Genomic DNA, 15375 nt, shown 5'->3' with positions numbered 1-15375 from the left:
CAGACTTTGTCTCTCTGTCTCATGGTAGTAAGAGTACTATTGGAGAGCCATGGGGCTGATTTAGTTTTTATTCTCTTTGTCCGTAAGGGAGCCTGGGAGTCTAGTAATTTTAAGAATGTTGAGTTGAAGTATGAGACTGCATTGTCTAGAGGTAGTGTTTTTAAACAATTCCAATTAATTGCTTGTAATGAGTTTGAGAAGATTATCCGGTTGAATTTTTTTTTGTCACGGATAGTAATATAGTTATGGGTTCGTTGAAGGATAGTGGGAAGACGGTGGGTAAATGTGGGTATGTTCAGTGCTATGAGGGAACAGTATATGAGAACAGGAGATGGGTTCCTCATTGTCTTTTCAGTAACTGATAAAGCTAGCTTTGAGCACGTGGACAGGTTCCATCAGCTTATCCTTCGTGTTAAGGACAGGGAATCATTTCCCATGATCTTAGTAGCGAATAAAGTTGATTTGATGCACTTGCGCAAAGTCACAAGTGACCAAGGCAAGGAAATTGCAGCAAAGTACAACATTCCGGTGGGTATGTGGTCACCAAGTGGGTCAGGATAATGATAACATTTTACAATATATATACCACACATTAATGGTGGCCACATTTTCTAAACAAATATAGATAAATAAAAGCAAACCTCATATAATATGATGAGACAGTTACACCAATTAGCATTGTAACAGAGGGGAGTGACATGGCATATGAGTATTATTGACATGCTGTATGAGATGACAGTTCGCAAGGGCAGTGTATACATTATGAAGTATTTCCACAGCAAACATTCTGTTAATATAACAATGTTGGAAAATACAAATGTCTCAGAAGCCACAATCTCCTTTTGCAAGTATCAACCCCATCCCAGCATTGTTAATTCTAATCTATGTATTAACTGTGCACTCCACAGAAATAGGTCTGACACATGTATGAGAGGGATCACCCTTGAAGAGAATTGTGCACTTCAATATTCTGTTGGTTATGCATTCCATATGTAGGTGTGTGGTATGACAAATGTGGAAGCAGAGTGTGACATATGAAATATCCTAGTGTAAGGCACTGCTGCCTGTCACAGTGATTGCTCACATTCTAATAAGAAGAGATGCAAACACCACACTATGATGTAATGTATTACCCAGAGCTCTGTATTGTTGGCTTTTGCCACAGGAGGTACCAATGAGTATTGTCACAAACAAATTAAATGAGTGTGGGAAGGATCCCTGATAATGAATATCATATCAGCACATCAGACATATGACAATTAAATGAGTATGCTCATGTGCACAGAATTGTGATCAGTCATATATCAATGTTCCATGGTCAAGGAAGGTTTTTCAGTATGTCAGTACACCTACCTCCCAAGAACTGGAACATGCTTGTGTTTACCACAGTATTTAAAGCATGTGCCAAAGTAGCATTCACCATGAGTTTGTCAAAACAAATATCTACTGTTATGAAATCCAAAGCTAAGTTCACATGTGTTTGTGCAGCACATCAGAAGTTAAGACTGATGTGATATAATGGTTGTTCTGTGACATCATTATATTCACACAAAATGAAACCCTGTTCTAGAATTGAACATCAAGCTAGGCAACTCCTGCAAATAACAATATTGCTATTAATTACATTTGCCGCAGTGGAACTATTATCACAGCTGTTGAACTCCACCCATGTGAAGTCATTCAACAAGCTGTACTATATTTGTCCATAATTTATATCTTCTAAAATTGATGGGGTGGCTTTTGCCACTCTATAAGCACAACATATAATGGGAGGAGGGCCATTCTTGCAGAACAGATAAGGACATAAATGCTTACAGTCACTCAATGCCTTTTTGGAACACTTGCCTAAGCACTGGGAAAATCAACACCATAGTGGGATCACTGAATGTGTTATGGTATAAGTGCATTGCTGGTTATCATATATGTGGTTATGTGAAAGCATTACATTGTGTGTATGAATCAAGGAATATGTGTCCCTGTAATTATTAGAAAGAATCTTGCTGTATGTTAGACAACATTGCCTGATGTTAGTTATACCTAAAGACACCTGTAACCCCCTGCTGTAGTCACTGTGAAGGTAGAACAACAATTATGTCCAGTGTGAATATAATCCCATGTTGGAACACATGCCTTACTTAGGCAACAACATACATTACATCGGCTCATGTCCTCAGTCCTGAGGAGGTGCCTCACTACAACTGCAACTGAATGGCGATCTATTCAAATGACAGCATCAGTCTACAATACAGCCTTTCCAAAAGAAATATAGAATAAACACTTGTAACACAAAACAATATCTACACACTAACATACCACATGTGGGTGACAACACTGTTAACAACATGCATAATGTCTATAAGCAGTGACGGCAAGATTTGAGCTATATGGCTAACATCACAGGCTTATGAAGGTTTGCTGAAACACAAGCACAACTACAGATTTATATAATGGCTGTAACATTGTATAGTTCAGTGGAAGACATCACCATGTATTTCATCTTCATGTATCTGCTAAAAAGTGGTTACACAATGAAAGCACACTATATAGATACACTTTTTATATGCATTTGCAATGTGTTCTACACAGAAAGAAGATGAAACAGAAACACAGATGACAGTCATTCCTGTATTAAAACTGCCTACATATTGACTGACAGAATCTACACACAAATATATTATACTAACACACCACAGCAGATGTCTGATTGCATATGAGCCACACAACATCTTTGAATGGGTGACATCAGCTGTGGCATGCAAAGGAAATGTGTGTGCAAAAATTACTTCTACAGCTATGTGGACTTCTAAATGTTGATAATAGTAAAAGGTACAATACACTCCTGCATCCATCCATTTACATTTATAGACACACACACACACACACACACACACACACACACACACACACACACACACACACACACACACACACACATACACACACACACACACACACACACACACAAAATCAGGAGACATCAGCTTTGCCATACAAAGAAAATGTGAATGTTGTCAATGTTAAGAGATATAACATACTCCTGCATCCATTTACATTCACACAGACACAATCAGGAGAGTATCACTGCTGTATTTGAACTCCCTACCTATCAGCTGATACAGTCTACACACAAGTGCATTATACACATGTGCCTCAGGAGAAGCTTGATTGCTTGTGAGTCACATTGCATCTTTAAAAGAATGTCATCAGCTGTGTCATGCAAAGGAGATGCGTGTGCAAAAATGACTTCTACAGCTATGTGGACTTATAAATGTCAGTAGTAAATGGTGTGAAACACTGCTGCATCCATCCAGTTACATGTATACACACATACTCATGATCAGGAGACATCAGCTGTATCATGCAAAGGAGATGTGTGCAAAAATGACTTGTACAGCTATGTGGACTTTGAAATGTTAGCATTAGTAAAAGGTGCAATACATTCCTGCATCCATCCATTTACATTTATACACACCCTCAATCAGGCGAATCTCAATGATGTATTTGAACTTCATATCAACTGATACAATCTACAGACAAGTGTATTATATACATGCATCACAGGAGATGTCTGACTTTAGTGGTGTGAGTGTGCATTATTGAAATGATGACATCATCAGTGTGTTGCAGACACTGTGCATTTGTGGACAGAGTGAAAAAAGGATGAGGGACTGATCTTACCATGTAAATGTTTCTAACAAGTGGGAGTCAAGTGAGCACACCTGTTGAATTAATCCTCCAGTGATGCAATGGCCTCACTATCACACACAATATTTGATTGCTGTGAGATTAGAAAATCCCACCTTTTGAAGCTACACAATCTAGAGCACACAGTACTTAACACAAGTGCTTCTGTAAAAGACTGTCTTTATCTGTGTGAGAGGGAACTTTACAGAAGATGAAATCAGTGTTGTGCTGCTGAGAAGATGATGTTGGGGGAAAGTTCTGACACTGATGCGGACTCACCCTGCAGTGTAAAATTAATTTCAGACTACAGGTTTATTGAGGCCTTCAGTAGTTAAGGTTATATTTACCCAGCTACACACACACACACACACACACACACACACACACACACACACACACACACACACACACACAAGTGTTGACTGTTGTGCAATTAGAACCCCCAGGACATAATACTTAATACAACTGCCACAGGAGAAGCCTGACTTTTACATTGTGACAGTGCAGTGCAGAAATAATTAGCTTCTCATTCTTTGTCAGAGAAGACATTGTGATGTTGAATGTTTTCTGCAAATCCAATATTTGTAGATATGATGGAGAAAGTACAATGCTAGTATCAATAACACATGCGTAGTGCTGACTTATGTCAGCTATGCTGTCATTAATGTATATTTCAGAAATGGGTGTGACATGTACCTACCAGTGCTGTGTACATGACACACACACTTGTGAAACAAAGGATGGACAATTAATCATTCATGGATCATCAGGTTATGATGATGGTAGGTAAAACTTAATTAATGAAACTGAATTAATAATGGACAAAGTAGACTGCCAATACCAGGCAGTATTTAACGTTCCAGTGCAGAAGAGATAAAAAATGATGATTCATGTGCATCAATGCTGTATGTTTTTATCACTTGTGTCAGTGCTGCAGTACAGACCCAACTGTCCGGAATGAAGTGGTCAGTTAATCACATAGTTCACTGCATTTCACATGAGTACATTAAACAATTTTCCTGCAATGAAGTAATATAATCCATTTGCAATATTTATTTTTGTTCCAAATCTCTTCTTAAAGCTCATTGCTGAGAAACATATTTGTGCAGATGCTAGCAAAGCGTTAGAGCATGCATGATTATACTTTGATGTGTTCAACTCAGACTGTGAGATACCAGTGATTAGTGGTGTTCAGTGGTGCTCCACATGTTGTATTATACCTTTCCACATTAGCTCCAAAGCTCAATTCAAAAATGAGTTGTTGTGCTTTCCTTCCCCATTTGCATGATATTTGGCTGTGAGCAAACTATGTTCTCTGCTGATGGAAAAATTGAAAGACTTTGATTTGCTTTCTGTAGCACAAATACGCTTAGCAGCGATGTGAGGTAATCCGCACTCTGGACAGTACTTAGAGAAAATCCACCTGTTTACCAAACGTTCTCTGTGGCACAATGTGTAACCTCTCCGACTAAATGAAAATGCAGAAGTGAAGCAGAGTCTGACTCCTCTAAGCACATCATTTTACAAATCATGTCAGCATGTGATTATTATGGAAACATTTTATTATAAATTTAAGAATACCTAAGAATTACTATTTAAATATGTTCCCTGGCTAAATTGTGTGTGTAATGGCTACTGAAATAATCTTTTATACCTACCACATGTGAGACATGCTTCAAGGGAAATAACAAGTTAACTGAGTGTACAATGCAGTGTAAGCAAACACTCATCGCATTTTGCAATAACACCTGAAATATTTGCCTTCAAATTCTACAGTTGCTCGCTGACAGATCTCACACAAATGCAGAGGACTAAAACTGATCAAACAGAAGGGGCTTAGACAGATATATCAGCAACTCATTCGCAAGAAAGACACTCATAGAAATTGACAGCAAGAGTTTCAACTAATGCCAGCTCTGAACCATTGTCAAGTTCCAAAATTAAGTTTACAGACTTGAGGGGTAGGGAGAGACAAAAATAGAAAGAATTAGATCCATGGCACATCACATGACTATATAATTAAAAAAAAACAGTTATGATTATCCAGTCAATGTGCATTATTTGCCACATCCTGGTTTGATGAGGAGGTTTTACTCTTTTGTACCACTAATAAAATGCATTGCTATGATATCATTAATACTACTTATTAAGTATTTCAATATTGTATACAAGTGCAATAGTTATTTGGCTTACTGTGAGACCTGAAGTATACATACCCCATGCCTCTCTGAGGTGACTTAACCCCTCTTGCCTCACGGCTTGCTGTAATGTCTTCAACATCTGTACAACACAGAAGAAGATAAGAAGAGACATGAAAGCATACTGAATAACAGTTTTGGCTGGGTACTGTATTCAATATCATTTAATAGGTCAGTATACTTATACAACTGAAGAATGTCAACAGTTCTAAACTTATCCTCCCATGAGAAAAGTAGGTCCTTCTTGTATCATTTCAGGTCACTATAGTGGTGAATGCAATTATCTCCAGTGTGTGGGATAGCATTTGCACTGTAGACAACCTTGGTTAATCTGTTCCAAGCCTTGCTCTTATACTGACACCAAGTATAGCAGCCATGCAGCAGCCTGCAGCTGTATTGCTTCATGAGGAGTGCCACAAAAATTCTGGACTCCTCCACATCCCACCTCTGTGCACTAAATTTAGCACCATCATCTCCCACACCAGCCATGCCTGCAGAAGTCAAGCAGCAACTTTATGTCTGAATTGGCAACAAATTCCAAGCCCACATTTAACAGCTACTACACAAACAGGCTAAACCATGCTAACTACATTTGCATGATGAAAATCACAGAGAGGCATTTACAAACAAAGAGCAAGGTATTTTATAAAATAGCAATGAAGGTGTAAAACATGGCAATGAGATTTGCCATATGTGATGGTCAATCTTTTCACTCATTTTCAGATGGTCAACACTGACAGGCTTAGTGGCTGTTTTTTTTTTGTGTGTGTGTTTTGGAGGTTAAATAGGATGACTTGGTACATAACTTTCTGAAATTACACACTTTAAAAAGTTAGTCGACCAATATGGGAATCAAACCTAAGGCACAAATAATGTATACATTTTAAACAAGGTGATTATTTGTGAGTGTTACAGGATAACTCATTGTCAACATCATTACAGATAAACTGTATTCAGCATGAATGGAGATATACATCAGAAAGGCCAGTATGTGTGTGACTTTAGGAAGTCCTGTGAAAAGCATTCCCATTAAAGAGGCATCATTACTGTTTGTAAATGTATGTCAGAAGGATAGACTTTCATGAGCTCATTTACACAGGTTGGGGTATTACACCTACATACTTCACTACACATGCTGTTCTAAACACAGAGTTGGGCTATGTGGGGAGAGAAGTTGATTTTAACTTAAATATTCTGCCCGTCATAGATATGCAAGTGCATTTTTAGTTCATTATCATAACTGTCCTACTAAAACAATTACACACACATTCAACTGTGTTTAAGTAAATCATTCATTAAATATGCTACCTAAAAAATTATCAAAAAACTAATGATTCATTTATTGCAATAAACATAATTATGATAACTATTTGTATGGAGCTTTAACTTCCTAATCAAACTGTTGTTAAAAATCACATTCTGACACCTTTTGTAAGAAAAAGTATTATCAGGATTGGAACTCTGCATCACCTGTGTATTCTATCTCTAAAATCAATGTACTTGCACCTTATGCCACAGAAAAACTTACACAACAGTTTAATGTTCTCCAGTCAGTACTGTCCAGAGTGCTGATGTCCGCACATTGCTGCTAAAACTATTTCTGACTGCTACAGACGGCTTCCTAAATAAAATTTGTCACTTTTTTCCTTAAGCAAGTAAGCTTTGTTATGCACCACTCAGCAGAGAGAATCTGCACAAGGCAAGAAACAGAAAAAAATATATACATATGAAGTTCTGAAGAAAGTAAATTATATATCTAGTGTAATTTTTTCCACATTCCCTTCACACTGTCTGGGTTTAAACCCCAGGGACTCTGTTAAGGGTCCAACATCACTGCATTTACAGCTTCTGTCACAGAAACAGGTATACAAAATGTGCATATCACTGACTCATTACAAATACCACACATTGGTGCCAAAATGGAGATGACAGAAATTAAATTGTTCACTCTTTCTTTCACCTGTGAGCCCTGTTTGTGCTCTGCTAAACAGTGCAGAAATTACACAGGCAAAATAAACACATACAGCAATTTATATTACACACAACAGAATGTAAACTGCATTTTCACATCTGCTGCAAACATTCCAAGCAGCATAGGGCTTCACGCTGGATTCAAACCTTGCATCCTCTTTCCTGTTTCTTTAATATCGTCATTTAATCGAAGTGCTACACTGACACTCAGATACAATGTATAATTTCTTGTCATACTTCAAGCACTGTAGCAAAGCACACCTGTGCCACTCTAAAATGTGCTACTGATGGCGTGACAAATTAAATTTCTCAGTTTGTACCTTGGGTAGTGGACTCTCATTCACTGCTTCAAAATGCTGCTAGGAAATGCTGCCAGCTGTCAGTGTGCTTTGCCAAAACCCATGCAAATGAGAATTCGAACAAAAAATGTGAGTATTAACAAATATCAGGGAGTAATAAGAAAAAGGCAGGATTGTGACATTTCCTAGATCTGTGTAATACGCATTAACTTTTCTCAGATAGTGTGGTGTCTGGCAAAAGTTAATATGCATATCTGGATTTGAACTATCAACTCAGTGTAATAACAATATACACTGTTATGCCTCTTTGTCACCAACACAGGACCAGAAATTTTTCTTTTCTCATTTGCTTGAACATGTCAAGATCAATGTCATATTATAGCAATAACCCACGCCTGGGAGTGGGTAATGCTGGATTTACCCATGGTTGGCATGGTTTGGTAATGAGGGCGAAGCCCGAGTGGCCAAACAAAGCCAACTGTGGGTAAATCCAGCATTACCCACACTCAGGCGTGGGTTATTGCTATTATACAATGACATTATTTAAGAAAAAAAAATAATTACTTTTCTTAAATAATGGCATTGTATAATGCCTCCTTGCTGCCCTTCCGCAGCTATCTGGTATTCTGCGGCAGTTCTGATGTACTGCGCAGGCATATGCCTACGCAATACATCAGAGCTGTGGGCAAAAGCAATGGAGAAATCAAGACCTCTGTTGCTTTTTACTGTTTTGCTATGTTAAATGGGTTTAACATAGCGAGACAGCTTTAAAAAAAGCAACGGAGAATCTCCATTGCTTATTTTAAAGCTGTCTCGTTATGTTAAACCCATTTAACGTAGCAAGACAGTTTTGAAAAAAGCAACGGAGAAAGCAAAATCTCTGTTGCTTTTTACAAACTGTTTTGCTATGTTAAATGGGTTTAACATAGCGAGACAGCTTTAAAATAAGCAACAGAGATCTCAGTTGCTTATTTTAAAGCTGTCTCGCTATGTTAAACCCATTTAACACAGCGGGACAGGTTTAAAAAAAAAGCAACGGAGAAAGCAAGATCTCCATTGCTTTTTACACACTGCCTCGCTATGTTAAAGGCAAGACAGCTTTAAAAAAAGCAACAGAGATCTCCGTTGCTTTTTTTAAAACCTGTCTCGCTATGTTAAACTCCTTTAACATAGCAAGACTTTAAAAAAGACTTATACTAATGGAAAAAGTCCGGGCGACCAGACCTTTTTCCATTAGTATAAGTCGATTTACAACATGCATGCTGACCAATCAGCGTGCACGTTTTGGAATATTAATGGGGGTCATGGTATAATGGCAAATAATTTACAGCATGTCGGCATCCACATGTCTATAGACCCACAGCATCCTCTGGTGTTAGCTAACGTGGACAGCCCCTCCTGTCTCTGGAGTGTATCATTAGCTAATATCATTAATGCTGCACATACCTTAGTTTCCACCTGGGTCTGAAGTGGGGGTGGCAGAGGCTGCAGAGTTCCTGTAGTGTTTCCTTATCAACCCTGTATCACCCTATTTCAGTATCATGCAGTCCATGAAATGTTAAACAGGGTAGGAACACATTTCTTTTCCTTGGACAAGGTCTGTCAGCAGTATCAGAAGTATGAATTTAAGCCTATTGCACATATACATGCAAGAAAACAGCAGCAGCCCCTAACATTGTTTTTTTTTTTCCTACGTGTGATGATGGCTGTATTCCAGTAGGTTTTGGTGTTCATGGCAAAGGGCTACACCATCTCTACATGGTTACTTTATAGCTTCCTGAATGGCTCCACCATCTTAGATTGGTTAATTAGCATGTAATTTGGTTGCTTATGCTTTCTTTAACATATTCCAATGTTTACCTTTGTTTGCTGACTCTACACAATGTGTAAAGCCATTTAAGGAACACAAAATAGCATGCTATCATGTGCACATCACACCATGATATGCAAATTACAACAGCACAGAAATAGGCTCTTCATGAATCTTGGCCTTTGTATTTATGTTTTGTAAACTTTTACAGGGAATGAAAAAAAGATGCATCATAACAATTCTACATTCTTATCAGCAACAGACAAGGAAAGCTAAAACTGACATATTATGTAACTGAGTTTATAAAGATTTCAATTGGGAAAAAACATTTAGTTAGAAGAAAGAAAAGAGATGTCTGATAGCATATGGAAGATACTGACATGAGAAACAGGTAGCATTTGTTGAAGCTGTTTATATTTCATCTTAAACTTCAGCTTTATTAAGGTGTTATAATACAAAATGCTGGCTGGTGCAGTGGTGCAGCAGAAGCGTTGTCGCCTCACAACAAGAGGTTCTCTGGTTTGATTTTTGGCTGGGGTGCCTTCTGTGTGGAGTCTGCATACCCTCCCTGCATTCATGTGGGTTTCCTCTGGGTGCTCTGTTTTTTCCCACATTACAAAGACATGCATCTGGAGCCTTTCTCCCAGGGCCTCTGCTGAAAATTGGCTTCATTCCAAGTCGGACTTTCCCAGTTAACAAATGTTAAATAAATAAAATAAAATGTCAATTGCAAAGGTAAATAATGAGGCAACTAAATCAAACCAAAGCATGTTAAATATAGAAAATACAAGACACTGTGTAAAAGTAATGGAAGCATAACAGTTTCAATGTGGAATTAAGGTGTAAAAGGAGCCAAAATGCAAGGTCATCCCACACTATCAAAGGCTATTTCAAATCAATAATTTTAAAGTAACCCACTGAAGCCATTCAATGAGGGACACTCCTGAAGCCCATAATGTAGTAAGTTCCTCTGGTGAAGAGCCTCAAAGCCAAATGAAAGATTACAAAATGCATCAACAGCACCTGTGGAAACACCAGCATCCCTTGGGAAGCTGAGGACAAGGTCTTGTTCAAGGAGATATGGCACAACCATCTCCTTCAGGGAAAAGGTACCAAACTGTGAATGAACACATATGTTAACAGCAAGACTATGTAAATATGTATCAAACTAGAGGGCAATGAATGCTGCACAGAGAAAATGTGTTATGGTGTAATATATTGGTAATGAGATGTATCAGTCAGCTTGTCAGCAGAGTTCTGTGCCATCTGTAAATGCTCAAGTTCATTGTTAGGGGTTCACAGGTATAGGATGTTACAGCAGTCTAGCTCAGAAGAGACCAAGGCATAAACAATTGAGAAGTCGGCCTGAGTTAAAAACAAAGTTTAATCCTGAAAGTGTTTCAAATTTGGAACCAAGATGATTTCACTATGGTGTACATATGTCCTGACGTATCAGTCTACATTCCAGGGTTAGACCTAGACAATGCACCATATTTACAAACTCAAACTTATTGCAGCAATATATGATGAAATTAGGAAGTGAAGTAAAGGAAAATTCTCTCAAGATAGCACGAACTACCACAGTCTCAGGATTAGAGCTCTTCTTTTTCAACTAGTTAAGAGTCAGCCAAAACTAAATGGCTTCAATGTCATTAGGAAGTGAAACAATGTCATTTATAGAAAGGAGGGGTAATGCTGAATAATATCATCATCTCTCATATGCAGACTCCTTCTCCTTTGTCACAGCTCCCAGTGGAAGCATATAAACAATGAACAATAAAAGGCCTAAGTCAGAGCCTTGTGACACTCTTCCTTCAAACAGAAAAGAAGAAGCATTGATTTCATAATGTCATGGTCAGTGGTGTCAAACACAGCACAGAGATCCAGAAGAAGCAGTGCTGAACTGTACTGCTGGTCTTGAGTTATTATTTGATCACAGATTATAAGTGAACCTCTGACCACAGCGCCCCTGTCCATTCTGTAGGGTCTATATTACAGCAATGAAGTTTCAAAACTTCGAATGTTCTAATATCGACCCCTATTTAGCTAACGCTGAAAACAACAAAGCTACAGAAAAACAAATTTTTTCCTAGGGAAAGAATTTGGTTGCCCATTTCTGTCACTTTGCTATTTTCAATGCTGTGGTGGAAAGTTACGGGTCGGGTTCAGGTAAGTGTGCAATTGGGCGTGGGTTAGGGGCATTAGTGTTAGGGCGCAGGTTAGGTATGTATGCGATTGTGTGGACGTGAGGGTTAGGGCAGGTTAGGTGAGTTAGGGTTAGGGCGTGGGTCAGGTAAATGTGCGATTGTAATGATGGGAGAGTTAGGGTGGGGTAGGTGAGTTAGGGTATGGGTGAGGTGAGTGTGCGATAGTGACGGACCTTAGGGTTAAGGTTTGGGTTAAGGTAAGTGGATAGTTAGTGGTGTATGTACAGTTTAGTGTAGGGGTAGATGTAAGATTTTAGGTGTATGTGTGTGGATTGCTGTTTATTTGGTGTGCTTGTGTTGTGTGTATGTTTTAGAACAGCAAATTTCTTCCCAAGGAAAAAATTTGCTGTTCTGCATGTTCAATGTTGTAAACGTTCGCTGAATAGGGGTCGATATTAGAACATTCAAAGTTTTAAAACTTCATTGTTCTAATATAGACCCCATTCTGTAGTATGTGATGCAAGCATTGCAAATTGCTGTACACCTGCCTACTGCATGCCACAGGTAGCAGACAGTTAAAAGTGACAAAGTCAAGTACTGTTCTGTGTTTATATCAAACGTTTTCTATTACAAGCACAGTGGAAGATAAATTATTTTCTGCTACTACCATTCACTTGTATAAAGTTGAGACCTTATAACCATATTCCATTGCATGAACCTGGGGCTGGCTATTCTAATCGGTGGTTCATGGTAAAGATGGGGGATTCTTATAGTTGTCTGTGTGTGTATCCAGTGTGAGGACTGCAAATAGTGCCCTGGGTGCCAAATTGCAGTAGTTATTGTCTATACTTATCTGATATCACTAGCAAGTGTGGCCACATTAACCTTATTGGTCTAGCAATATTGCCATTTTGTAGTCCTGTTCTCTTCTTTCCTGTATGAATTAAGTCAACACTGGATTTCAGTCCTTTATAGATTATTGTGATAGCGATGCACTAGGAATATGTCCCTTTTTTAATAAAAGGGTGGAATGTTCTAACATTCCAAAAGATTAAACATCCTCAGAATATAATTACATAATATGCTTATTGTCGCATTCATTGATTTTCCTTGTGTTTATTGGTGATGCCTGTCTTGTAGGTTAAATGTTTTTTTCGCATTCTTGGATATATGTAATCTGGTATATTACAGAGACAGTTTATATGTTCAACTGCCAACCATACAGCTGACATGCCTTTGAGATGCTTATTGCCCAAAACATCATCATGACATGTTCTACATCTAATATCTGTATATAAACTCTCTTGACAGAAAGTGGGTAAGTTGAAGTTCAATTGCGTAATGTGTAATTTTTGTTTGTATTATTAATTTTTGGTATTAGATTTCCTGATCTATTGTTAGCTCCTCTGGTAATGCATTCAAGATGCATAAGGATGGATCAGATATTGAATTATAGATTAGGCAAAGGTTACCTTTAATTAACCTGCAAGAAGGAGAATATAATGTCAGTTCCTTTGTCAACAGTTCAAGTCTTCCAAACCTATAATTCGTCATGCAAGGAATCGTTATACCTTTCTAATTCTTTCAGGTGGTTTTCTATAAGACTGAAAAATGCAGTTTTATTCAATAATGAGTCAAAAATTGACAAGTACAGGGGTAGGAGTAATTTTCCTGGAGCAGCTCGACATATTCTTGAGAATTAGATTTACCAAAGAATATTTTTTCTTAACTTACTGGATACAAACTGGTCAAAGTTGAAATTCGTGCCTACCATTGTTCATAGTTCTTTAATGATGGTGTTTTTTATAACTTGACCATTTATTTTGTAATTATTCTTGCAGTCCTTCGTATACAGCTTCTACATATTTTATGGAAGTAATTATTCTACCCGGTTTAAAAACATCAGAATATTATAGCAATAACCCACGCCTGGGTGTGGGTAATGCTAAATTTACCCACGGTTGGTGTGGTTTGGTCCCGAGGGCGAAGCCCGAGGGACCAAACAAAGCCAACCGTGGGTAAATTTAGCATTACCCACACCCAGAAGTGGGTTATTGCTATTATACCATGACATTATTTAAGAAAATAAACTATTACTTTTCTTAAATAATGGCATAGTATAATGCCTGTTTACTGCCCTTCCGCAGATGTCTGGCATCCGCGGCAGTTCTGATGTACTGCGCCTGCGCAGTACATCAGAGCTGTGGGCAAAAGCAACGGAGAAAGCAAGCTCTCCGTTGCTATTTTTTTAGTGTTTCGCTATGTTAAATGAGTTTAACATAGCGAGACAGTTTTAAAATAAGCAACGGACATCTCCGTTGCTTATTTTAAAACTGTCTCGCTATGTTAAACTCATTTAACATAACGAAACACTAAAAAAAAGCAACGGAGATCTTGCTTTCTCCGTTGCTTTCTTTTAAAACACTGTCTCGCTATGTTAAATGGGTTTAACATAGCGAGACAGCTTTAAAATAAGCAACGGAGATCTCCGTTGCTTATTTTAAAGCTGTCTCGCTATGTTAAACCCATTTAACATAGCGAGACAGTGTTTTAAAAAACCGAGTTATACTAATGGAAAAAAGTCCGGGCGACCAGACCTTTTTCCATTAGTATAACTCGATTTACAATGGGCACGCTGGCCAATCAGTGTGCACGTTTTGGGGGGGTCATGGTATAATTGGCAATCTATAACATTTTTCTCACTTTTTTTGTCAGAGAAACAAACATCAGAATATTTGGCAATCTATAACATTTGTTTAACTTTTTTGCCAGAGAAAAGACAGATGTACAAGAAAACCAGTTTTAGGAATAAATCCTGAACACTCTGCTCGTGAAAGTTTGTGACTAAAAGACATCAAACAGAAATGGATCAAGGCAACAGCTGCAAGTTCCTGCCCAGATCATATGAAAATATGATCTTACTACTTATTTAAAATGAGATAAAAACAGGGTTGGCCATTTCCTAATAATGAATAATTTTACTGAAGATGATGAGGACTTTTCTCCAAAAACAGACTTCATCAGAAGAAACAATCTAAGACAAGTTATAGTAACTCAATTTATATGTATATTCAGGTGGGTAATATAAAGATGCCCTGATGTGTTCATTTGGAATGAACTGGTTTGTGGTACCAAGCTGTTTCACAGGGAATAGTTGCCTGGGGTGCAGCTTAATGTGAATAATAGCTGTAGCTGACCAATAAGAAACTATTATAATTATCAATGCAAAGGATGCAGTGTATTACAATTACAGTTTTAAACTATCC

At 38.0% G+C, this 15375-nt stretch overlaps 1 protein-coding gene across 1 annotated transcript in view; it reads left to right on the top strand.

Annotated features, from left to right (window-relative positions):
• Window positions 1-298: 298 nt before the first annotated feature.
• LOC122794832 (ras-like protein 1) overlaps window positions 299-15375 on the top strand; it is a 165322-nt gene continuing 150245 nt past the window's right edge. The window contains exon 1 of the mRNA XM_044063438.1: window positions 299-528. Coding sequence (XP_043919373.1) covers window positions 304-528 — 225 coding nt within the window. The 5' untranslated portion in view covers window positions 299-303. The remainder of the gene's footprint in view (window positions 529-15375) is intronic.

Source organism: Protopterus annectens, chromosome 2.part1 (assembly GCF_019279795.1).
Source record: "Protopterus annectens isolate FY-2018-M chromosome 2.part1, PAN1.0, whole genome shotgun sequence".
NCBI classification, from domain to species: Eukaryota; Metazoa; Chordata; order Ceratodontiformes; family Protopteridae; genus Protopterus; species Protopterus annectens.
This window is presented reverse-complemented; position numbering and strand designations above follow the sequence as displayed.